The sequence below is a fragment of the Serinus canaria genome, chromosome 2, assembly GCF_022539315.1.
Source record: "Serinus canaria isolate serCan28SL12 chromosome 2, serCan2020, whole genome shotgun sequence".
Lineage (NCBI taxonomy): Eukaryota > Metazoa > Chordata > Aves > Passeriformes > Fringillidae > Serinus > Serinus canaria.
In genome coordinates, this window is record NC_066315.1 from 263112 (window position 1) to 286947 (window position 23836).

At 58.4% G+C, this 23836-nt stretch overlaps 1 protein-coding gene across 2 annotated transcripts in view; it reads right to left on the reverse strand.

The window, feature by feature from the left end:
* Positions 1-454: 454 nt before the first annotated feature.
* Positions 455-23836, reverse strand: part of AGAP3 (ArfGAP with GTPase domain, ankyrin repeat and PH domain 3) — a 115493-nt gene continuing 92111 nt past the window's right edge. For both annotated transcript variants that reach the window (XM_050970913.1, XM_030228887.2), the window contains exons 12-18: positions 21272-21445; positions 16670-16831; positions 4848-5002; positions 4311-4401; positions 3769-3991; positions 2469-2724; positions 455-2257 (exon numbers count right to left, since the gene is read on the reverse strand). In XM_050970913.1, the coding sequence (XP_050826870.1) occupies positions 2042-2257; positions 2469-2724; positions 3769-3991; positions 4311-4401; positions 4848-5002; positions 16670-16831; positions 21272-21445 (1277 nt within the window). In that variant the 3' untranslated portion in view covers positions 455-2041. The remainder of the gene's footprint in view (positions 2258-2468; positions 2725-3768; positions 3992-4310; positions 4402-4847; positions 5003-16669; positions 16832-21271; positions 21446-23836) is intronic.

Genomic DNA, 23836 nt, shown 5'->3' on the forward strand with positions numbered 1-23836 from the left:
TGCTCAGGGTCTGCCTGTGCCTTGGGACTTGATGGTCCCGCAGCCTTCACTCCTGGCTCGTTGTGGCAGCCCATCACTCCCTGCCCATGTCTGCCTTCCCCAGCCCAGCTCCACATTGCTGTCCTGTGCACAGGGACCAGCTGGCCCAGCCCCCTGCCCTGCATGTCCCCTTTCCAGCACAGCCCTCTGCTGTGACCATCTCCCATCCCACAAGAGCTGTGCATTCCTCTGGGACCATGTTCTGGCATTGTCCCTCGGTGCCCCTGGCTGGCACATCTCCCCTCCAACCTCAGTGTCCCAGGAGCCTGGCTTGGCACAGGACTGCTGTTATCAGAGCCTGAGCTGGAGGAGAAGAGGCTGAACGTTTCTCAGTGTGGGCTGGAGAGTCACCAGACCCAGCTGCAAACCAGGGCTGTGTTGGAGGTCCCAAAGGCAGCACACTGCGACACTGGCCTGGCAGGAGGTGGGTTGCTTTATTGGCCTTTATCTCCTTGGCTGCAGATAACACACACAGGGCAACTTATGGAAAAGAAACCGTATATACAGAGTGTCCATATAAATATTTCCAATGTACATTTTATACACAAGTGACAGAGACATTCCATAGCAGTGTCCAAAGCCTTGAGGTTCCAGCAGTTAGCTAGAGGCTTGACCCCAATGCAAAGAGAGATGCTCCTCTCCTCTCCTCTTGCTCAGCTGGAGACCAGCCCCACCTGGGCAGCAGCGGGAGCCAGCAGGAGGCTCTGATGGAGACACTGTGTATAGCTTGGAGCTTTAACCTGGAAGGACAGTGACTCTACAGACAGACAGACAGAGCTGGGGATCCCGAGGTGACCATCCTCTTCCCCCTCTAGTTCAGCAGGGAGGCTGGGGAGGCCTTTGTCCAGGGGCAGTGCTGGGGAGGTGCACCCTTGCATCAGCACACGGGGAGCAGTATGGGTGCGAGCAGCCCTCCTGCACTGGCCAGAAGCAGAGGAGCATGGGGGGGGGGGGCAATGGCGAAACAAGCACCTCCTGCTGCCCCCCACCTCACCACTGCACTGGGGGTGTGGCAAGGCGAACACGGAGGGAGAGCAGGAGGGGAGAGACTACACTGACCTCCCTGAGGGAGCAGGCACAGCCATCAGCCTCCCTGGGGCTGCTGTGCAGGGGAGGCCACACACTGGCTGGGCTGCCCCCAGCCCCTGCTTTATCTACAGATGTGTGGGGGGAGCAGGAGACACTGCCTCCCCATCCATGTACCGGTCACGAGAGCAGTGTGCCCTGGAGCCACCCCAGTGATTGTGCAGAAGCCCCTCACAAGCTGCCAGCACTGGGTCTGCACAGCTACACAGCCAGAGCTGGCCAGAACCAGCGCAGAGGAGCAGGATCTGACTCCCAGCTGGCTCCCAGCCTCCTCCTGGCTGGAGCAGGGGTTCTGCTGGGGGCAGGTACCGTGGGGCCCGTCTGTGCGGCTCTCAGCACTGCTCCTGCGGCCCTGCTCTGTGGCAGGGCCGGAGGGCAGTTGTGCATGAGCAGAGGGCCGTGCCAGGCTAGCCCGTGCCAGGGCTGAGCTGCACGGGTGCAATGAGCAGAGGCCCGTGCCGGGCTAGCCTGTGACGCGGCTGGCACTCAGCTCCACGGGCGCGGTGAGCAGAGGGCCACGCCGGGCTAGCCCGTGCCAGGGCTGAGCTCCACAGGCACAGCGAGCAGAGGCTGTGCCAGGCTAGCCCGTGCCAGGGCTGAGCTCCACAGGCACAGCGAGCAGAGGCTGTGCCAGGCTAGCCCGTGCCAGGGCTGAGCTCCACAGGCACAGCGAGCAGAGGCTGTGCCGGGCTAGCCCGTGCCAGGGCTGAGCTCCACAGGCACAGCGAGCAGAGGCTGTGCCAGGCTAGCCCGTGCCAGGGCTGAGCTCCACAGGCACAGCGAGCAGAGGCTGTGCCGGGCTAGCCTGTGCCAGGGCTGAGCTCCACAGGCACAGCGAGCAGAGGCTGTGCCGGGCTAGCCCGTGCCGGAGCCGGTGCTGAGCTCCACGGGCACAAGGAGCAGAGGCTGTGCCGGGCTAGCCCGTGCCAGGGCCAGCACTGAGCTCCGCGGGCGCAGCGTTGTTGTTGGCGTTGGCGTTGCGGCGGGGCAGGCTGGGGGTCAGCGTGGCGGCGCTGTCGCTGGGGCAGCCGTGCTGCAGCAGAATGTCGATGCACTCCTGGCTGCCCGCCCGCCGGGCGTAGGCCAGAGGGGTCAGGCCCCGAGCGTCCCGGCTCTTCACATCCACTCCATACTGTGTAGGAGACAAGCAGCTGGTCAGTGCTACCTGGGAACCGTGTGCCCAGGGGCATGGCAGCGGGCAGAGAGTGGGAGGGTGGGCAGGTCAGTGCCGGTGGGCATGTGGAGGAACCCATGGAAGCAGGATGGATAAAGGTAGCAGGGAGGTGGGGAAGCACCAGGATAGCACCAGAAGCACTGCGGTGGAGGTGCAGGTTCTGTCTTACCCAGATGAGCAGCTGTGTGAAGACCACATTGGCCATTGCACAAGAGAGATGCAGTGCTGTGCGCCCGTCTCCATCTCCGTAGGTCTCGTTCACTTCCTCCTTGGTGCCATGGGCCAGGAGTGTCACAACGAGCCGCAGGTCATCCTCCACCACGGCCCGCAGCAGCTGCTGCCCCAGCGGGATGTCCGACTGGGGCAGTGGGGCCAGAAAGAGCTTCTGCTCATACTTAGCCCGGATCCAGCGCTCCTTCTCCTCCCTGCCAGACAGGACATTGTCACAATCACAGTTGAGACAATTTGCCTGGGCCCCATGCACTAAAGGACACGAGCATCAGCACTGCCATGTGAACATACTCGTGTGAGCAGTGAACATGTCGTGCCCAGATAGCCCCTGCATAGCCCCTGCCGTGCCCCTGTGCCCACAGCTGCCACCGAAGCTCTGTCATCCTACTCTGGACACCTTCCTGACACCTGCTCTATTCATTGCCCCTCCTTCAGCTCCCTACGGACACCGGACACCGTGTGCTTACAGTCATGCCTGCACAGCAGCAGCAGTGTCCTGCAGCCAGCCCCCGCAGCTGTCCCTGTGCAGCTCAGGCTGCAGACCCTCACCCCCGGTGCTGTGGGCCCGTGTGGGGGCAGCTCGGGGACCGTCCCTGCCCCAGGCCTGTGCGCGGGCCATGGCCAGAGGCAGGAAAAGGCCAGCGCTGCACACGCCAGCCCAGTGCCACGGGAGGCACCTTATCGCTGCCGCCATCCCGCCTGGTGCAGACAAAGGCTGTGTCCGCGTCCGTCCCGCCGGGGCGGCGGATCGATGCGCGCCGTGCCCCGCTATCTGCTGCCATTCTCTCCATCTGCGGCTGGCGGGCGGCCATCAATGGCGCGCCGCGCATGCGCGCTGCCGGCGGGCCTGACCCGCGCCCCGCCGCTGATAAGCGCAGAATGGGCTCTTGTCGGCCTGAGTGACAGGAGAGCGGCTGCGATCGGGACAGACAAGGGCTGAAAGGGACAGGCCCTGGGGACCCGCACCACGCTGCCAAGCCATCTCTGTTAACCCCTTCGGCTTCGCAGCCAGCCTCAGCTCTCGGAGTCACGGCACGGTTGCGGCTGCCGTGCAGCCCCACTGCCCCGCCAGGGTGGCAGGAAACGGTGTCCAGTGCCTTGGGCAGGCAGGAGCCCCAGCACTGGGGCATCTTGAGGAATCCTGCCTGCCCCAATGGCTGCTCCCAACCCCTGCAGTGCCACCCAGCCCTCCTGTGCGTTTCCCAAGAAGCATCTCTGGGGTTCACCACCTCCCTTACCGACTGCTCTCAGGTGTGGGCTTGGGGTAGCCCTCCACCATTCCCTCCCAGACAGCGTTTGCAAGGGCGTTGCCGATGGCAGTCATGACCATAAGAAGCTCGCTAGGCCAGTCATCCAGGTCCAGGGAGCGCACACGGGACAGGTGGGTGCCCAGGTTGCGGTGGATCCCGGAGCACTCGATGCACATGAGAGCACCCAGGTTCAGACTGGCCCAGTCCGGATCTGAGGGCAGCAGGATCAGTGGGGGAGAGTTAATAACCTGCCCAGACTCAGCAGCCTGTCTCCTGCGGCTCAGGCTCATATCTGCAGGCACCTGCCCAGCAGAGCCCTTCCCATCTCAGTGTCCTGGGACAGGCCAGGCCCTCAGGCCAGTGTGGCAGTGCGGGCTGTACCCCACCCCGAGGAGCAGGTCCACTGCAGGAGAGGGCAGGACAGACACACAGAGAGGTCTCTCTGGGCTGAGAGAGGGGGTGCCTGGGTGGCTGGAGCCCCCTCCCCTCCCCTCCTGAGTGAGCCCCCCACCCAGCGTATCATCTCTTACTGGGTGCGTCGCAGTCCACGCAGAAGCTGTTTCCCCGCGCGGTGCGGACGGCCTGCATGGCCTGCGCGTCGCCCTGGCTGCCCAGCCGAGCCTGCAAAGAACCCCACAAGGCCCTTCACTGCAGGGCAGCCACCCTACCTGCACCCTGCACCCCTCCTGCCATGCCACACCACGCTCCAACAGGCTGGCCAGCATGGGGGCTCTGACAACAGGGTCTGGAGTGCCAGAGGAGCAGGGGACAGCGGGCCAAAGTGGGGAGAAAAGGCAGAAATGTCCAGGGAGGGAATGATCCGTGCAGGATCCAGCCACATGGGATGCAGAGTACTCTGTGGGGCCAGAGCCAGACAGGGAAGAGGTGACAAGAAACCTGGGGGAACTGCACAGTCCCAAGGACAGGACTGAACTCCCACTGGGAGGAGAGGGATCCCACAGGATTCAGCATGGACAGACAGGCAAGCGTGGGACATGGGGACATGGAGGAATGTGGCAAAGCAGATGCTAGAGAAGATAGAACAGAAGTTGGCCAAGACCTCTTACCTTGTTTTTGCTGCTCTCACAGCCCTGCAGGCTGGCCAGGATCTGGCTCTCAATGGCCTGCACCCAGAGCTCTCGCTCCTCTGATGTTGAGGCTTCAAAGAGCCACGTCTGGCCCGTCAGTGACACGATAATGAACTCAAATGGCTCATCTGGTTCTGGAAGAGAAAGGTGTGCCTAACATGGGACTGGGAAGGAGGGGGTCTGCCATGGGACAGATCCTGCCATCCCCATATGGCAGGGCTGAGGCAGCAGCAGAGCCCAGGAGGCTGGGACAGGCAAGTCCCTGTCTCCTCCTGCAGAGAAGAATCAGAGCTCTGTGCCAGTCCTCCCTCCTCCCTCCCTCTGCCCCTCACAGCTCCACTGGCTTGTAGAGCTCTCCCTGCCCTGTGTCCCACCCTCAGAGAAAGCTGCCATCCTCTGGAGCAGTGGAATCAGCTCCTCCACAGGGCCAGTGCCTGCAGACAGCCCCAGTGCCAGGGCTCAGTGCCCGCCCTGGACGGGCCCTGTGCACAGAGTGACTGAGGCCAGGAAGAGGAGCCCATGCAGCGGGCTCAGAGGCAGCTCCTCACCAAGGCATACAAGGTGTTCTGCCCTGCTAACACCTGCCAGCCTGGCTTTGCCTCACACGGCCCCCCACAGGCACAGTTCATGGGGCGTCATGTCAGCCTCGCACCCAGCACCAGCATTTACCTTTTATTGCCAACTTCAGTAGTTAGTGCAGTAAATGACTTAACTAAGCGGGGCCTGAATGGAATGACTAATAAACGTTATGTCACAGCACACGCTTCAGCTCATAGCAAAATGATTTGTAATTACCTAATTAGCGTTATGCAAATAACACCCTCATCTCCATAATGTGCCTTCCCAGCTCTCTATTAAAAGCAGGGAGTCAACTGCTCAGCTCTAGAGACAGCACGGAGGCCAAGGGGCCTCTGGGCCACATCAAGGCAGAGCTGCACTGGCCTCAAGCCTGGCAGAGTCTGTGCACACCAGCCATGATGTGGGGAGGTGAGCAGGGGAGTCTGGAGGAGTTTGAGGGAGGTCCCCCTCCTCTCTCTGACTTCTCTGCAGCACAGAAGGCTCTCACTGCAGAGGGAAGCAGCAGAAAGGCAGGGACCGAGCAGCTGCACAGCCCACAGTGAATGGCTGCAGAGGCCCCTAGCTGTGTCCCACCAAGGGCATGGCCACCCTCAGCTACTGCGGGGCCTCCTGGGCCCATCTAAGCCAGGCTGTGTGCATGAACATCCCCAGAACACGGTGCAGCCTTGGGAAGCCTCCTTAGGAGAGCCAGGTCTGTTGGGCATGATGGGAGTGCACAGGCCTTGCTCCCAGGCTCGTGGTCAGCACCTGCACTGACAAGCACCAGGCCTGGAGACCACCAGTGCTCGTGAGCTGCTGCAGGAGCACAAGGCTGGGTCTCCACACCATCAGAGCCTGGGGATGACTCCAGCATGAGGGCTTCTCCTGGCCTGCCCTTCCCAGATATGAAGACAAGGCTCTTTTACTCATTTCACACTAAATCAGCCTGGGACTCCTCCTCTGAGGAAAGATGTCTGCAACTGCATGTGTCCTGCTGCAATGAGAGACTGAGCCCTCAGGAGGATGACAGACTGCAGGGAGGGGGTAGTTAGCCACGCTGCTGGACTCTCCCCTCTGTGATGCACAGGTGTAACTGGGATATCCCACTCATCCAACACTTTCCTCCAGCTCTCAGCTGCAGGAGAGACCCCACAGACATCAAGTCCCAGCTCAAGGACAAGATTCTTGGAAAATATAGAGCTGCCAGCCTGTGAATACTGGGAGAAGAAATAACCAGGCAACAGCCAGGCTAACAGGCATTGCCTCCTTTGCTTGCTGGCACCAGCCTCTGTGAGTGCTGCCAGAGCCTGGCACAGGCAGGGAGCCCCCAGACTGCAGGAGAGCCAGGACCTGAGCACTACCAGCCAGGAAGGAATGAGCAGCAGCTCCCGGGGGCAGAGGCTGCCCAAGTGCTGCGGGGAGCATCTGCAGACAGTGCTCCTGGGGGACCCTGACACATCACAACAGGCCCTGTTCTCAAACCTCATCCTGCCTTGGTCTGAGCCACCTGAGGCTGCTGCTGCTGCTGTGTTGCTGAGCCCAAGCCAGCTGCCTGGACTGGGGAAGCACTGGGTGCACTTAGAGTCCTCCTCCCCGCTGCCAAGCCACTCCTGCACAGCAGGACAAGGACATCATGGTCAGCAGGACACAGGGAGGGTTCCTGCTGTGGGCTCATAAGGCTCCATCTTCCCTGTTCCTGTTTCCTGTTTGCCTAGCACCTCCCCACCAAGCAGGCAGGCAGGAATCTCAGCCCCAGCCTTCCTGGGAAGAAAACATCAGCCCTGCCTGCCCAGGGCTCTGGTGTGGGGGTCATTGCTGCTCCTTGAGGCACCACGCTGGGGCAGGGTGCTCTATGTGGCTCCCAGCACTCTATTCAGGACATTCACAGTAGGACAGGAGGTTGCCTCCTTCTGGGTGAGAAATTTCTGGGACTCCAACCTGACTTGGATGGACTTTCCTACTGTCACAGCTGAGGGACATCCCAGAGTTCTGGGGCTGCCCAGTCCCAGCCCTGGGAGCAGTCCCAGTCCAACCAAAGCCCTGGCGCCAGCTCTGCAAGACGCAGGACCTATGTTCCCTTCCTTCTTTGTGCCTCCTGGATTCCAGCTTCATGCCAAACAAAGGCCCCGTTGCTCTCGGAGCCCGGGAAGAGCTAACAAAGGACCACAGCTTTTCTGCTGTGCTGTGGCCGATTCCCCACCTCACAGAGCAGGACAGCACTACGGAGCTGATCTCTGTGGAGGCCTCAGCACAGCATACTACGACAGAAGAGCGTGGCCCTGCAGGGTCACACCCTGGATTCACATGTGAGGACCAGCAGAGCTGGGAAGGGAATCAAGGACTTGCAGCAGCTTCGAACACTGTGCACACCCACCTTCTGGGATGGTCTAGGACCAGTTCCTGAGCTCCTCAAGGCACCTATACAAGTTGAATCAAGCAGTAGTTTTAGGGAAAGCACTGGGTATTCTCAGCTTCTTCTGGGGAGAGGTACAGGTTTCCAATGCGGCAGGGCTATTTCTGGTCAGATGAGAGGGAGGCACCAAGCAGATGATATAAGCAGAAGGGTTTAGACTACCTCTGCTGAAGCAGAACTGGCAGAACTCCCTCCCCTGCCCCTCACATGGGCACAAGCTCCTTCTGAGAGGCCAGAGAAGAGCTTGCCAGCTCCAGCTTGACAGGGCTCAGACCTCAGAGGAAGTCACTCCTAGAGGAGCGGGGAGCCCTTCCCAGTTGCCTCCGAGTGAGCAGCTACCTGGGGGCAGATGGCAGAGCCCGGCCCCCAGCCCTGTGGCTGCCCCAGTGTGCTGGTGGGAGCCCATTACACCAGGTCCATTAGAATTAGTGGGCAGTGGAAATGAATGCGCTGCCTCTCTCTCTCTTGATGATTTTTTGATGATGTTTTAAAGACTGAGCTCCGTGAAGAGCTGCTGAGAAGAGTGGTGTGAGCCGGCTCTGCTAATGGGTGTTAACCCCATGACCCCCCTTCCAATACTGCCATGGAATGAGGGCTCTGAACAGGAGCAGGATTAGGGAGGGCATGGCTGGGACAGCAGGGCTACGTGGCACCCAGAGCCCAGCAGCAGCCAAGACCACGGGCAGGGCCTGCAGGGAGAGAAGCAGCCCAGGGCAGTCACTCTCCCTCTGCCAACGACCCAGCTCTAGGGGGAAGCACCACGGGGCTGCCAAGAATGAGGAATGGAGAAATCCTGTGTGAGACCAAAGGGACAGCAGAAGGGTATGAAGTGCCCACCAAGATGTAAGGGAGCTTGCACCTACTGCTGAAGGCAGCCCTGGGGGCAAGGGTGCCCAGTCAAACAGCGTGTCCCACTGACACCCATGGGATGCCAGAGAGGAAAAGGAGGGGAGCAGCAGTGACACAGAGTGCTGCCTTCACAGCTCATGCCAAGCCCCCCCTCTAAGGGCTCTGAGTGTGGGGAAGTACAGCTCTGAGCACAAGGGGTACACTGGGGAGCTAAAAATGCCTCAGCTTCAATACAGGGCTGGGGCAAAGCTTGGTCCTGCTCTGCAAAGGGCTCTGGCTACACCCTGCACTGGTGCCCAGCCCAAAGAGCCTCCCGTAAGGACCCTGGCCTGGAGCCACGGGAGCAGTACTTCCCACCTCCATTCCTACATACACCCTGCTTCTCCGTGGGGTGCATCCAGGCAGCGTGCTGCCCCAGGGAGGTGCAGTGAGACAGGCTGACACTATGCCTCACCCCTACCTGAGATGCCCCCACACAGGTTGGGGCAGCACCCTCAGAGCACAGGCAGCAATAAGGGTGGCTGCTCCCCTGTCCCAGAAGCACCAGGATACGAAGCAGCTCTGTGAGGACAGAGGACGGAGCAATGTCCCTCTGGTCTCCACCAAGTGCAGCAGGACTGTGCTCCCAGCATTTGGACATGGCACAGCAATTCCCTCTCTACACAGGGCAATGGACAGAGCTCCCCCACACCAACCCAAAGGCCCAGGGCAGCACTTTCTTCCCTCATGGGAAGGGGGAATTCAGCACAGGGGATGGCAGGAGCATCTCCATCCCAGCACACCGGGCAGAGAGCCTTCCATGCCAGACAGCTTCCCAGCTAGCTCCTTCCTAAGTAGATGGGTGCAGGATAGTGCAGGAAACCTTCTCTGCATCCTGGCAGGTCTAGCAGAGAGGAACAGGATTCCACTCAACATCAGCAACACAGGAAGCAAAGCTGGCACTGAGCCCCACCCCTGAAGCAGAAGTTTCCTCTGTCACCTCTGCTCTCCACCATCTCTCAGTCACATCCAGCCTCTCCCTGCATGCCATCCTTCTCCCACTCCCATCCCTTCTATCGCTCTGTGCTGGCACAGTAGAAGTGCCTCCAGAGATCCTGGAGAGTGGGTAGTCACGCAGGGAGGAGGTGGGGGGACGCCTCCAGCATGTGGGGCACACAGCAGGACCCAGGGCAGGTCTTGTCAGACCTGCAGGGAGACCGTGGCCCGCAGCTCTGCTCTCTGGCTGCCAAGCCTGTGAGAAGGGTCCTGGAGCAGGGCAGCCGGCAGCCGCTGGCCTCGGGTGCTTGTTTGCAAGCTGCGACTGTACCATATCATTATGAGGTGTTTGGGATATCAACAAATTAGCAGGCGTCTGGGAAGAGAAGGATGCAGCACCATTCGTAAATGTCAGCTCGCTACCTCCTCATTTTGCAGATCATTAAACCCAATATTCCCAACCTGTATTAGTGCGACAGGGACAGGCCCTCCGCGGGGACAGTCACCAGGAGAGCGCAGCAGGAGCAGCACTATGGAGGCCCCCCAGTGCTGCTGGCCCGGCACCCCCAGGGCCCAGAGTGCCCCAGGCTGAGCTGGCAGTGACCACCAGGGATGGTGTGGGGCTGGGGGATGGCAGCAGCACGGGACTCGAGCCTGAAGGGGCACACTGAGCAGTGCAAGGGGGCATACGGTGGGGTCCCAAACGTGTGTGGCATGTGTGGGGAAGGACAATGTGTCAGGAGGAGCAGGTGCTCCCAAGGGACACCACAGGTACACAGGGGTGTGCAGGGGGGTCATGTAAGGGCCCAACAGTGTCGTTTCTGTGTACATGGCAGGGAGGATGCAATGTGGGGTGCAGCGTGTGCACAGTGGGCGAGGCCTGGGGGGTGGCAGAAGGGCCGGGGGGTGTGTGCAGCCATCAGGGAGGCAGGTCACAGGAGGGAGGGCACAGACAGCGTGGGCTCCACGGTGTGAGCAGAGGCTTGTGGCAGGGTCAGGGCTGCGCACATGAGGGTCTCTCAGAGGGGTAACACGGAGCTGTGTAAGGTCCCCCAGGAAGCACAGACTGAAGGGGTGGGACCTGATGGAGACAGGGGACCAGCTGAACCACAGAGATGCCCAGCACAGGCTGCCTCCCTCCCGCCAGGACTGAGCAGGGAACTCCAAGGTCCATAATGAGCTGGAATGACTTGTTAGCACTGAATTAAGAGGCTTGGTGGAAGGAAGTGCGCGGGTGACACAAGCTGTGTGGGGCAGGCGGGAGCTGAGCGATAGCAGCTGGAATCCCCAGCAATCTGGTGAGCACGGCTCAGCCTCACACTCCTGGCTTGCCACGATCGGCCTCGACAGCCCCTGACAGTTGGCATTAATCACGCACATCGCCCCAACACAACTCTTTACTGGCCATCAATTTCCTGTGGGTTTTAAAACTAAAAAACAAAGACAAAACCGCGTCGTTTGGCCGCCACTGAGAAGCACATTAAGGGGCTGTCAGCTTCTCGCCATGCACCCTGCATCACTCTTTAAGCACATGAGAAGTTCATTATCCCCGGAGCTCTGGCAGCCATGGGGAGACTGGAGCAGGGAGCGTCGCAAAGGTGCTGCCATCCTCAGCTGTGTCTGCTGGCTCTTTGGCTCTCCTGGAAGCATGAACAGGGGCTGAGGGTCCAGGCCAAGAGGAGTGTGCCTGCAGGGGGGCTGTGGGCTGCTCCATGGCAGGACAGGGCACTCCTGACCACAGAGCTTTGCTGGGCTCTGGTAAGAGCAGACTTTCCTGATGGTCCTTGCAGGATGACACTGCACCTACACCATGGGGATGAGCATCTTCATCCCCTGACAGCCTGACACATGTTTGGCAGCCTGTGGGTGCTCCCTGACAGCCTGAGCTGCACTCCCCAGTTTGGTGACATCTCCGGCAGCCCAATCCCACGCCTGCCATAGTTTGCGGATGCTCCCTGGCAGCCTGACACAGAGCTCTCTTTAACATGAGCCCATGTAAAAAAGCAACAGCTCGTTTGATTTATGATACTTCAGAACAACTAAGATTCAATTGCTCTGCACGTCCCTGCCTCTGATTACCTCCTAAATGAGATAAACTGATGGCAATTTATCCCCAGACCTCACCAACTTTCCCAGGATGCTAACCTGAGCTGCTCGTGCCTAGCTCCCCAGCGTGGGGCGGGCGGAGGCAGGTGCAGGCAGCCTGAGCACAGTCCAAATCTGCTCCCTCACATACCCCCAGGGCTGCTCCTGCCCGCAGGGATGCTGTGACAGAGGCTGAGCCTGACACCCTGCCGGGCCCCATGCAGCTCCTGGTGGGTGGGAAGTTTTGGGGGGGTCCCTCCACAGTACTCCCCACACCAGGCTACAGCAGCCACACTGATGTGAGATAACGGAAAGTATGGCTCCTCACTGGGCTGTCCCCCACTCCTGCCAGGACAGTGAACCCTCCACAGAGGGATGAGCACCACAAGGGGATAGCAGCTCAGCCACAAGGGATGGCACCTCTGCCACAGGGCCCAACAGCCCTGCTCCTGGCACAGCAATTTCACACTTTCACCATGCTGACTGTGCAGAAGCAAAAAACTCAAATTATCCTGTTCTGAAAAAACTGCCATAACTGTTCAAAGCAGCTAAAAAAGATTCAAGGGGATATTAGTCATACTTATGGACACCAGTCCATGACACAAACCACTGGCCATGCCCATGGTGTGGGGCAATGCTCAGCCCAGGGTTCACAGCTGGACCATTCAGACATTGGGACGGGACCTCAAGCGGAGGCTCAGCACCTCCTTGTGCTTGTTGCCAGTCTCTGCTTGGTATGCAGGACAGTGACCCATCATGGGTGGCCACCTGAACACCAGTCCCAGAGTCACTCACTCCTCTGCATTTGCCCTGGCCTGCTGGCCTTGCTGATGAGCTGCCGCAGTGTCCAGAGCTGCATCAGTTCTTGGAACAGTCCCAGAGCTCAGAGCAGGAGAGAGAACAACCAAGTCACTCACAAAGGTATCAGGGCAGGAGCTGTGCAGCAGGCACATGGCGGGGGGAATGGAAAGGATGTGTGACCCACCTCCATAATTCGTACTGAGCACAGGGATGCACACGGTCCTCTCTTGAGGATGTCCCCCTCCTGACAAAATGGGGCACACAGCTTATTGCTGCTGGCACTGGCCTAAAACCAAGCTGGGAAGCTCTAAGTGCAGCAACAGTGGCTGCTCCCATGGACTCAGAGCATGGTTCAGCTGGCATGCACGCTGCCCACAGCAGCAGGTCCTGCTGATGCAATTTGCAATATACTAGATTCTTTTAAGAAAGAAATGTGAGTTCAGTTTGTCAATAGCTGACCAAAAGCCAGACACTCACCCTGCAGCAGCTGTGGGTGCCCCAGCACAGGTCTGGGAGCAGCTGGTTCTACCAGCTCTGCCCCAGCAGCACTGAGCTGGCAGGTGCTGCACCCGCTCTCCTCTGGAGAAGGACGCGGGGCCCTGGACAGTCTGGGTTCACGCTGCAGACGTGGAGGATGGGCTGCCAGTGTGCCTGTGGGTCACGGGTGCCCCCTCTGCTGTGCTGTGCTCTCCTCACCCTCCCGTGGTGCTCGCATTGCTCCTTCCCGCTGCAGCACCGGGGCAGCTCAGCTGCCTGCTGCCAGCACTGTGGCACCAGCAGCACTGCAGACCACAGAGTGGGGGCTCCTCCTGCTCCCAGCACTGCTGCCAGACGTTCTGGCAGCAGGAGGATGCACATCGTAGGAAAAAGTTACATTGCTAAAACACCTGATAGGGCTTTAAATTAACTCTATCAACCTGAGACACTTCAGGTAAGACAGACCTCTGCCCAGCTCACCACCCCAGCTAAGGACCAGTGCAGGAAACAACAAAAATACTCGTCCTCATGCTCACCCCGTGCCTCCCCCCCATCACTCCACCTTCCAGAGATGCTGCCAAACCAGGAAGGACAGAAAGAGTAAGCATGTGTCTGAAAAAACATCCCTATGAGATATCGGAAAACCTGGGATTGCTGGAGGACTCCTGTCCCAGGCACACAAGGAGAAGGGTGACAGCCCTCCAGCCTGTGCATCTGGGAGCAGAGGGCTGGGAATTCTGCCAAGCACTCATGTGTTGCTGAAAAGGAACTAATCAAATTTTAAGACCTCAAGCAGTGGTTAGTCCGTGTTACTGCTTCATAAAAGTGTTCCCACATTGTCGTGGTTTGAGAGGAAATGAAGTTTTTTGTGATGCTGTGGTCAAGCCAATCGGTGTTCAGATTTAATATTGGCACCTGGCTTGTCCGCTGAGGGCATGGATACGCCTCTGAGAACACAGGGGTTAAAAGCTGTGAACTCCCAGGGGAATTTCCTCTTTGAGTTCCACTTTGGGACTGAGCAGACCCCCCTGCCCAGCTCTGAGCTGGGCAGGGGAGGGGAGGGGAGCCATGCGGCCGGAGGGAGGTAGGCCAGGCCTGGGCCCAAGGGTGGAGGAGAACATTGCAAGCCTTCGAGCAGCTATTCCCCATTTTTCCCCCCCTGGAGAGTGGGAGAGAGAGACAGAGCTGGCACCTGTGATAGCGCGGCCGGCGTGAAGGAGAAGGGGGGGGTGCCCGGTAGGGCAGCCAGGTGTGGGAGTTCATGGAGCAAACTGGCAGAGCCTGGGACTTTTAACCCGTCTGAGGAAGATGGGAACCTTGCAAATGCTGATTCCTCCTGAAGTTGATCAGACTGAGAGATGTTGAGAAGAATCCTAGGTGGGAGGAGATGATGGAATGGCGTTTGGCTGGACTTTTCTTGGATAGCCACAGTAGAACCACTGGTGTTCCTGTGACACAGAGACTGCATTCTAGGGGGAGGCGATGGCTCAGAGCCAAGAGAGTGCAGTGATGTGGAGGAGTGAACAGAGACGATGGGTGAGGAGGGTGGTGGTGGTGCCCTCCGCTTCGAAGAAGAGGAAGAAGAAGATGATCTCTGTTCAAGAGACCCCTTGGCCCCAGGGGGTGAAATCTGGGAGGGGACAGGTGTCCCAAAAGGAGAGGGACTGTGCTCTCTTTGGAACTGGACAAAGCATCCTTAAAATGAAAAACCCTAGAAGCAGCTCTGATCCATGTGCAGTGGTGAGAGCACTGGACATGGAAGGAATGTGGTGCAAGAGGGACTCCTCTCTCCTCGAGGAACTGAGAATCGATTAACTAAAGGGTGGTGATGGAATTGGAAATTTGGTGGGGGGAGGAGGAAGAATTTGGAAGGTTTTCATCTTGTGTTCTATGTGTCCGGTGTGTGTTTTTTCTTGTAGTTTAGGTTAATAAAGTTTTTTTTTCCCTTTCAACCTCAAGTTGGAGCCTGCTTTGCTATGTCTCTGATCGCATCTCGCAGTGGATGCCAGGGAAGGAGGTATTCTCGTGGGGGAGCTGGCATTGCGCCAGGCTCAAATGATGACACACATTCAATTCCCTTTTCCACTAGGAAATGGCATCCCATTCTGTGTAACATCAGGTCACAGCCTCTGCACCTCCCACACTCTGTGAGCTGCGCTGAGCGGCCGCAGGACCAGACCTCCTCTGCAAGCACTGACACATCAGTCCTGTGCTTCTTGGCCTTTGCTGTGGTCAGCTGAGAGCCCTCATGTCCACATCACAAACCCAATCATCACACATAGCTCAGCTTTGGACCTCCTTTACAACTGTCTTAGCATTTTAACAGGGCAGGACACACTACTTCAGCACCTGCTTTCTCAGTCTCACATGTGGGGGTGCAAAACCATCCCCTCCTTCACTGCCCCACTATTCATACAGAGAATGAGCCTCTCCTTTTGCCAAGCACTGGGTTGAGAACTGCAAACCAATTTGGGCAGGGCAACAGTGGGTCTGAGGAGGCAACACACACACAGAGCTAAGAACAAAGTGCAAATACAGGCAATGCTTCTTGCTATCATGACAGACTCAAACAATGTTCAAGGCTCCTCAATCAACCACCACAGAGGGGAAGCCTGTCTTAGGCTTGTGCATTTCAGATGGAGACAACTACAACAGCAAAAAAACCCAACAGAGCTGCCCAACTCTGCACATCATCAAAGCAAAGATTCCAAGAACAAGAACTTGAGCTGCTCTGCTATGGGATACCTGGGCTGCTGGACTGCAGGCAGGCAGGTAATATAGAGCAAGGTGCCAGGACAGCTGCAGCACCTTCAGGTACAGACTAGTATTCCCTGGTTTGTTTTGCAGCAACTGTTAGCTTCAAACACTTGTACCGAAACCTCCTCCCTCTCATTTACATCTTTGCTTTGGTTCACTACAGAAGCCTATTGAGTGCTGTAGGACAAGATGACCAAGAATAAAGTTAAATCTCACTTTTCCAGCAGCTATCACAGATGCAGGCTTTGGAGAACGTGGCTGCCAGGCTCATCTCCACCTGGACAAATCTGGTGTCTTTTCCCAGCAGAATGCTTCCCCGTGCCTTGCAGCCTTCCTGTCAAGCTTTGGGTCCCTCTTCAGCAACCACAAACACCAGAATTTCTCAACAAAAAAATCCATCAGTATTCTGAACATCGGGAAAACAATGTACGTCCTTTCGGCTGGTCCCCTGAAGCAGACCAGCTCTTCCAAAAGACCCTTGGCTTGAGGCAGGTGCCTAGCACAGGTCTTCTAAATTATGAAAGTCTGGCCAATTTACAAGTCAATGGAATGACATTCTTGTGGTGGGAAGTGTCTGAGAGCACACCTTAACCATATGGTGTACTCTCAGGTCTGCTGCTACAGTTAGCAATTTTAATTACCAGTGGCTGTCTGAGCACACACAGGCATGATGGTGGTTGTGCAAGGCACGTGGGAAATGGAGGGAAGGGCAGATCAGAGAGGCTGGTAGCTCTTTCCTGCCCCAGCCCAAGCTGCTGGGACAAGGAGTGCTCTGAGCCCCAGGTCACCACTGAGCCCCTCATGAGAAGCACTCCAAGCCCCAAGTCCTGGAGAGCACCCAGGACCCTCTGAGCAGCAGAGCTGCCCCCAGGCAGACCCTTCCTACCTTCTGCTGCCGTGCTGGGGCCATCAAGCCGAGTTGTCCCTGTGCTCTTTTTCCTGCGATGCTTTTTCCTGTTGGCATGTGGTGACGGAGGCGGCTCCAGCTTTGGGCTGGCGGCACTGGAAATGTTTGGGCTGGAGCTGAGGGAGTCGGCAGTACCGTTAGCTGGGGACAAAAATAAGGCAAGTCATGCACATGGGACAGTGACACTCCTCTTCCCAGAGACACCAAAGCATTCTGGAGCCAGCCCGAGTACTTGGCTGGCTCGACCCACACGACCCCATGAGACAGGGCAGGACCTGCCCAGCCCCATAGCACAGGGCCACTCCCACACCCATCCAACTGAGGGCTGGCAGCTCCTTGGGCAGTCAGGCTGGACCACTCTGCACTGGGACCCATGCAGAACAATCCCACAGGGGCAGCGCCGGCACCCGCACAGCTGGACACGTGCAGCAGCCCCTCTGCAGCAGCCCGAGGTCCCCAGCATGTGCTCTTGGGGAAGCAGTGCCTTCACAGGCAGTGTCCTCACAGGGCTGGGAAGCATTTTGGGAAGGGGCAGCCCAGGAGGTGATGTGGCTCTCTGGGGCAGACCCAGGCCACAGGAGCTGCAGAGCCTCTGCAGAAGCCCTGCCCTCCCAGCACTGCTCTGCCAGACGAGGTGACTGGGGTTGCCACACTCAGGAACCTGAGCATGATGGGCTCAATAGGCTTCCGATACGGAGCTGAAGAAGCTGCATCCCCAGCAGCAACGCACCAAATTTATCCTCAATCATACTGTTCCTTACAATTAATAGCAGAATTAGAAACAATCAGGGAGCTGCCTAATTACTGTCAATTAGAGTGCGCTAATCAAGCTCCGATCACACACACACATGCTGCCGCTGCACTCACCATTAAATGTCAAATTTCATTAGAGACCAGCAACAAAATCAAAAGCCTGACATTCAATTTCAGCAGCACACACAGCGCAGGCTTCCAATCAGCATAAAAATGCAGACTCCGGGGAAGGCAACGAGGCGCAGGAGTCCTCGCTGCACTGTTAACCCTCTCCTAAATCCACTCCTGCCTCTCCAGTGTCCACCCACCCCCCTAGGGCATAGATGGCAGCTCCATGCCCAGGACCCCTGCCCGGGCAGCTTGCTGTCCTCTCTGCCACAGCCCAGTGTCTCCCAGCTAGTCCCGACTTCCCATTTCCATGTTCTGTGGCACCTGGAGTAAAGAAAGGAACCACAGCATTGCACAAGGGCAGCAGCTCCAGCAGTGGGATGGCAGGGACCTGCCAAGGCTTTCTCCCACCCCAGCCCGTGCTCTGCTCCTGGTTTGGTCAGACTGGTTTTTGGGGCTTGGTCGGTCTCGACAAATACCAAAAGTGGGGTGGAGAGAGGCACAGAGGGTCAGAGCCAGGAGCTGCCCCAGGCACGGATCGAGGTGCAGCTGGTGTCCCCCTCACACAGCTGAGAGAGGCTGCAGCCTTGGAGCTCTCCCAGCTCTGGTTTCTCTTGCACTGACACACACCAGTAGGGTGTTTCTGCTGCTATTTATCCATGGGGAAATAGCTCACCCATAACAATTAAGAGAGATAAATCTAATAAAATCAGACTCCAGTTTTCTAAATATAAATTACTGATCCTGCTACAGGACCGTGCTTAGAGCAGGTGTGAAGCACCTTCAGCTCCCAGCCACATGTCACAGGGGACCTGAACTTTCTCATCAGTGGCTACACGTGGTGCCTCAATCCTCCCTCTGCTGCCCACCTGCTCACCAGGATGCTCCCTGGGCCAAATCCCACAACTCTGGCACCCTGCCCCACTCCAGGCTCAGTGACAGGGTTAGCACCTTTCTGCACTCCCCCTCTTGTGGCCTGCTGTGAGCCTGGCAGCTCCTGAGGGATCCTCACCCACACCCCTGCTCTTACTGCTCAGCAACCAACACCAGAGCTGGGGACTTGCAGGGCCCCCATGGGATGGGGACAGGATGGCAGTGGGGTGGGAGCAGCACATGGAACACACACTCCCTCTGTTAGATCAGGCACTGCTTACTCTCTCATTCCCCAGTAGGACAAATGAACCCCTCTGACCCACCCAAGGACTTCCAGAGCCCCAGCTCACCAAGGGAACCTTTCACAGGCACACCTGGGACCTCCTGGGCCCTTCTCCAAACCAGTCAGCCTTAGGGGGAACCCTGGGACCCCACGGGTGGGCTGCAGAGCTCCTGCACAAGGGACAGATATAGAATGTGCTGGAGCATGTTTATATGACCGTCTGGCCCCATCCCACTGCTCTTCCATGTACTTGCCAGGGCACAACCAGCTCAGAGCCTGTCCCCAGGAGCTGGGATGGCAGCCTAAAGCCTTGCTATGTGCCCAAAACCAGCTCTGAGCACAGGAAAACTCCTCACCTGCCCTGCCATGCACAACTGGAAGCACAGCAGAGAGCCTGGCCCTGGCAGGGCTGGGGTTCAGGGGTGGTGCAGGACAGGCTCCCTCAGCTCAGCTCCTCGATGGAGGGAGGGGTGGTTGTGCTGCTCAGCTCAGCACATCCATGTGGGAAGCACTGCTCCCCTACAAATGCCTCCTCCCTCAGGACACTGAGAAACCACCTCTGTCAGCTGTGGCTGTGGGGACAGCCACAGCTGACAGAGCAGGGATGCAGTCCTGGGAATGCCTGGGGCCCCCATGCTGTGCTGTGAGCCCTCCAGAGCAGCTGACCCCGTGCCCAGTCTGTGCAGCACTGACGGGGCTCAGGGTCAGCACAGGGTGGTGGCACCTGAGAGGGGGTGAGCAGCCACCAGCAGGCAGGACAACAGTGAGCACAGGGATGAGTGCTGACCAGGTCACTGGCAGGAGCAGCAGCACAGAATCACAGAATGGTTTGGGTGGGAAGGGACCAAAGCTCACCCAGTGCCACCCCTGCCATGGCAGGGACACCTTCCACTGTCCCAGGCTGCTCCAAGCCCTGTCCAACCTGCCCTTGGACACTGCCACGGATGGGGCAACCATAGCTGCTCTGGGCACCCTGTTGCCTCACCACTCTCTCAATAAAACATCTCTTCCTCATATCTAGTCTAAACTCACCCACTTTTAGTTTAAAAACATTATTCCCTTTCCTGCTACAACAGACCATGCAGATCAGCTCTCATTTGAGTCTTCAGTTACTGTGCATAGAAGAGGCAGACTGGTCCAGGTGCTGTGAGCATGTACAGCTCCTCCATGGTCAGGAACAGGAGGGCAGCGAGCAGAGGGATGGGGAGCAGGACAGGGGACAGAGGGATGGGGGCATGGGCTGGCTTGCTCTCCTGTGCCACCCAGGGAAAGGAAGGGCAGAGCAACACGCAGCACGACCACACCAGCCCCCAGCTCCGCAGAGGGGCTGCTGGGAGAAGGATGAGACCTGCCACGGCAGCTCCCGGGCCACGAGGGAATTGGGGCAAGGAGCTGCTCTCCAGAGGGCTGTGGCACAGAACGGGTCTGTGCCAAGGCAGTGCCCCGCGCAGCGCGGCAGGAGCGCACCGGAGCGCGGAGCTCCCGCTGCCGGCGCTCAGGGCTCCCGCGGGCCGGGCCGGGTGCCGCCTGGGGGACCCTGCCCAGCCCGGGGACCCTGCCCAGCCCGGGGACAAGCAGGCAGCCGTGCGCGGCCCCTCGCAGTGCGCTCCCTCCGGCTGCCCCCGTGTCCGAGGCTGGGGCTGCGGCACATCCCGCTCAGCGCTGCGCCCTTCCGCTCCCCTCGCCCGCGCTGCCCCATCAGCAGTAACAGTCTGATTAATTCGCTTCCAGCAGGGAGCTGATGGGGCCAATGATGGAGCCGCTGCATCAGGCGCGCTGAAATTGATAGTTTTTCACAGTTACAAATGAGGAGCCTCCTCAGCTGCAAATGGCGCCCGCACAGTCGGACTCCGGTAATGATCATAAAGAGGCTCCTTTAAACTGCGAAAGCCCCTGGGAGCGGGCGGGGGGGCGGCTGCCGCGCTAATGAGAACTACAAGGGGCGAGCAGGCATGGAAATGGCTCCTCCACTCTTGATGTGCATTTAACTGCTTTTTTAGTGCGGCGGCAGAGCCAGGAACGAAGGAGTGATGAATGCAGCACAAAAGCATTTATTTTCCAATTCGGCAAAGTGGCTACGTTGGGAAATGTATGAATTATTTTAATTCACTCAACTGTCCTGAAACATCACTGAGAGCGAGTGAGCGTGGGGGGAGGGGGTGGGCCGTGCTCAGTGTGTGCTCCAGAGACAGGAATCACTCCTATTCCTTCAACGGCCCCGAAATCTGGGAGATGGGGGTGCCAACAAGGTGCAGTGACGGGGGAAAGCAGTGGCATGTACCCCAGTGCCCCAGCATGCAGAGCTCAGAGCAAGGTCAGAGCAGAAGGCTCGGAGCCATCCTGCTGCAGATGTGTCCCTTAGCTGGAGCTTTTCCATGCCTTGCAGGACAGCTTTTTCCCTGGTGGGACACTGCCAGCTGACCTCACTGAGGGGGCAGCCCCAGCGAGGCCCAGAGGCTGTGTCTGAAACTCAGGAGCAGACTGTGGGCTCACAGCCACAGGGCAGAGCTCAGCCCTGCCCCACCTGCTGTGGCTGAGGGGAGAAGGCCAGAAGGGCTACTCACAGGGGTTGGGGCAGCTGCCGGGGATAGCCACAGCCTCGTTCCACTGGTCTGCACTGGAGACAGAGTAGGAGCGCTGGTGCATCCCGTCCGGCTTGGAGCTGAAGCCCACGAGGTTGATGCCGCTGATGGAGCGCTCCGAGTGCAGGGAGGTGCTGCTGGTCGAGTGGGGAGCACCTGCAAGAGAGACACGAGCACGAACTGACTGCTGCTGGAAGCATGGACAGACTGGAAGCATGGACATGCCTGGGAGCACGGACAGACTGCTGGAAGCATGGACAGACTGCTGCCTGGGAGCACGGACAGACTGCTGGAAGCATGGACAGACTGCTGCCTGGGAGCATGGACAGACTGCTACCCAGGAGCATGGACAGACTGCTGCTTGGGAGCATGGACCGACTGCTGGAAGCATGGACCGACTGCTGCCTGGGAGCACGGACAGACTGTTGCCCAGGAGCATGGACAGACTGCTGCTTGGGAGCATGGACCGACTGCTGCCTGGGAGCACAGACTGACTGCTGCCTGGGAACATGGACAGACTGCTGGGGGGGAGAAGGCACAGCTGTTCCATACCTGATGTCACACTCCTCGGGTGGCTCCACATGAGGACAGGCTCTCCCTGGCTCTCCTCTCCCATGGGGTGCTTGTGCATCACCCCAAAGGTGCTGATGGAAGAGCCTAGCACACCCCACTTCCCAGAGGGAGCCCCACCTTTGTGGGTTGCAGTGCAGCACCCTGGATGCACAGCTGGAGATTCTGACACACAGCTTCCCCACAGCTGGAGCTCACAGACATGATTTTCACTACAGCCTCTGGCCCCTGGGCAAACCCAAACCTACCCCACAACCAGCACACCCACTTTCATCTCTCAATTTCACTATCCTGTGTGTCCCTGCCAGGAAATCCAGCCATGCTGGGGACACAGGGAGAGAGTGTGAAATCACATGGAGGGTGTCAAAGAAACAAGCAGGGGAGCAGATGTTTGTAAGGTGGAGATGGCAGGTGGAAGCTCCTTTTTCCACTAGCTCAAAACTATTGTGGCTGAGACCAGAAACCTGAACCCCCAAGAGAGAAGTGATTTTGGGACTAGAAACTGTTACAGAGGACAAGATCACTCAGTGATGCAAAATGGGTCAAGTGTTTCTGGATTACAGGAATACCCAAAATGTCTAGAATAGCAAACAAAATGGTTCTGACAGGGAGCACACCCCCTCCCGTTCAGTCTGCAGGCAATCTGCCACAGAGGACAGTGGCCCCAGGGATCCCTCTGCACACCTGCCCACCACCAGCCCCCTCCCACGCTCCCCTCAGGCCATTCTGCTCCAGCCACTGCAGAGCAAGTGCTCTGGGAGCTCAGGGCTGAGAGAAGGGGCGCTGTCCCTACTACAAAGCTACTTCTCCTCCTTCCCTGCCCGGAGGCACAGACACTGAGCTGGGACTCTCACTGCAGCCCACCTGGCCGTGGCCCAGGGCAGGGCCACGAACAGCTCCAGATGCTGCACACCCACAGCTCCAGCCCTGCAGCCATGATGAAGCTGGGCTGTGAGGAACCATTGGTCTGATGGGACTGCTACAAGTGGGAGCCTTCCACAGAAGCAGATGAACACCTGTGGAAGCAGGTCCTCAGTGGGAGCTGCTGCAGCCAGGACAGCTCTTCCTGTGGGAAACCACATTCACTTGACTCTCATGGATCCCAGCATAGCTGAGGTGGAAGAGAGCTCTGGCATCATCCTGTACATCCTGGGTCAAGCAGAGCCCCCCAGAGCCAGTGGTCCTGGACGGTCTCTGATGAGTCTGGAGCATGTCTAAGGAGGGAGATGCCATAGCCTCCCTCCCTGGGCAACCTATCCCTGCACTGTGCCACCCTCTACAAAGAGCAGAGCCCCACAAAACTCCACATGAAGCCCCAGAGCTCATACATAAATGTATGTTTCTGTCCTTGCTGTTTCCATGAAAACCCAAGTGCTGCTATTTAGATGTGTAGCATAGCCAGGGCTGCTGAGTGTCTGACAGGACAGCTCAAGAGTCCAAACAGCCCCTCCAAAGGCACGTGCTGAAAGAAGGGGTGACGTGGCCACCAGCCCTGCACTAGGCATGGCTGCCACCCATTGTCGTCACCACCACCGCCACCATCATCATCACAGCCAGCACTCCTTCATCACCAGCATGGCAAGTACCTCCCACCTCCTCTTCCCTGTGCTCATCCTGCACAAAATGCCCTTTCCCTGCAGGGCATTGCAGGGATGCCCTGCGAGCCCCCCTGCAGACCCCACCTGCCAGCAGTGCCGATGGAGGGCTTGCTGGGACACGGCTCCCTGCACCTGAGCTACCAGGACCCTGCACCCCAAAGTGCCAGGCCCTGTGACCTGCACCCTCTGCTCCCACCAGCCTGACCCCAAGCTGCCAGGACCTTCCTTGCAGAGCCCCTCCACGCTGCCTGCCTCCAGCCTGGCTGCTGTATGTTCCCCCTCCCTCCCTCCCTCCCTCCCCTTGTTCAGCGCCACAGAAACACGTGTAAAACCATGACACTGACTTTGCCTCTAATTAGCCCTTAATTTACAAGACACA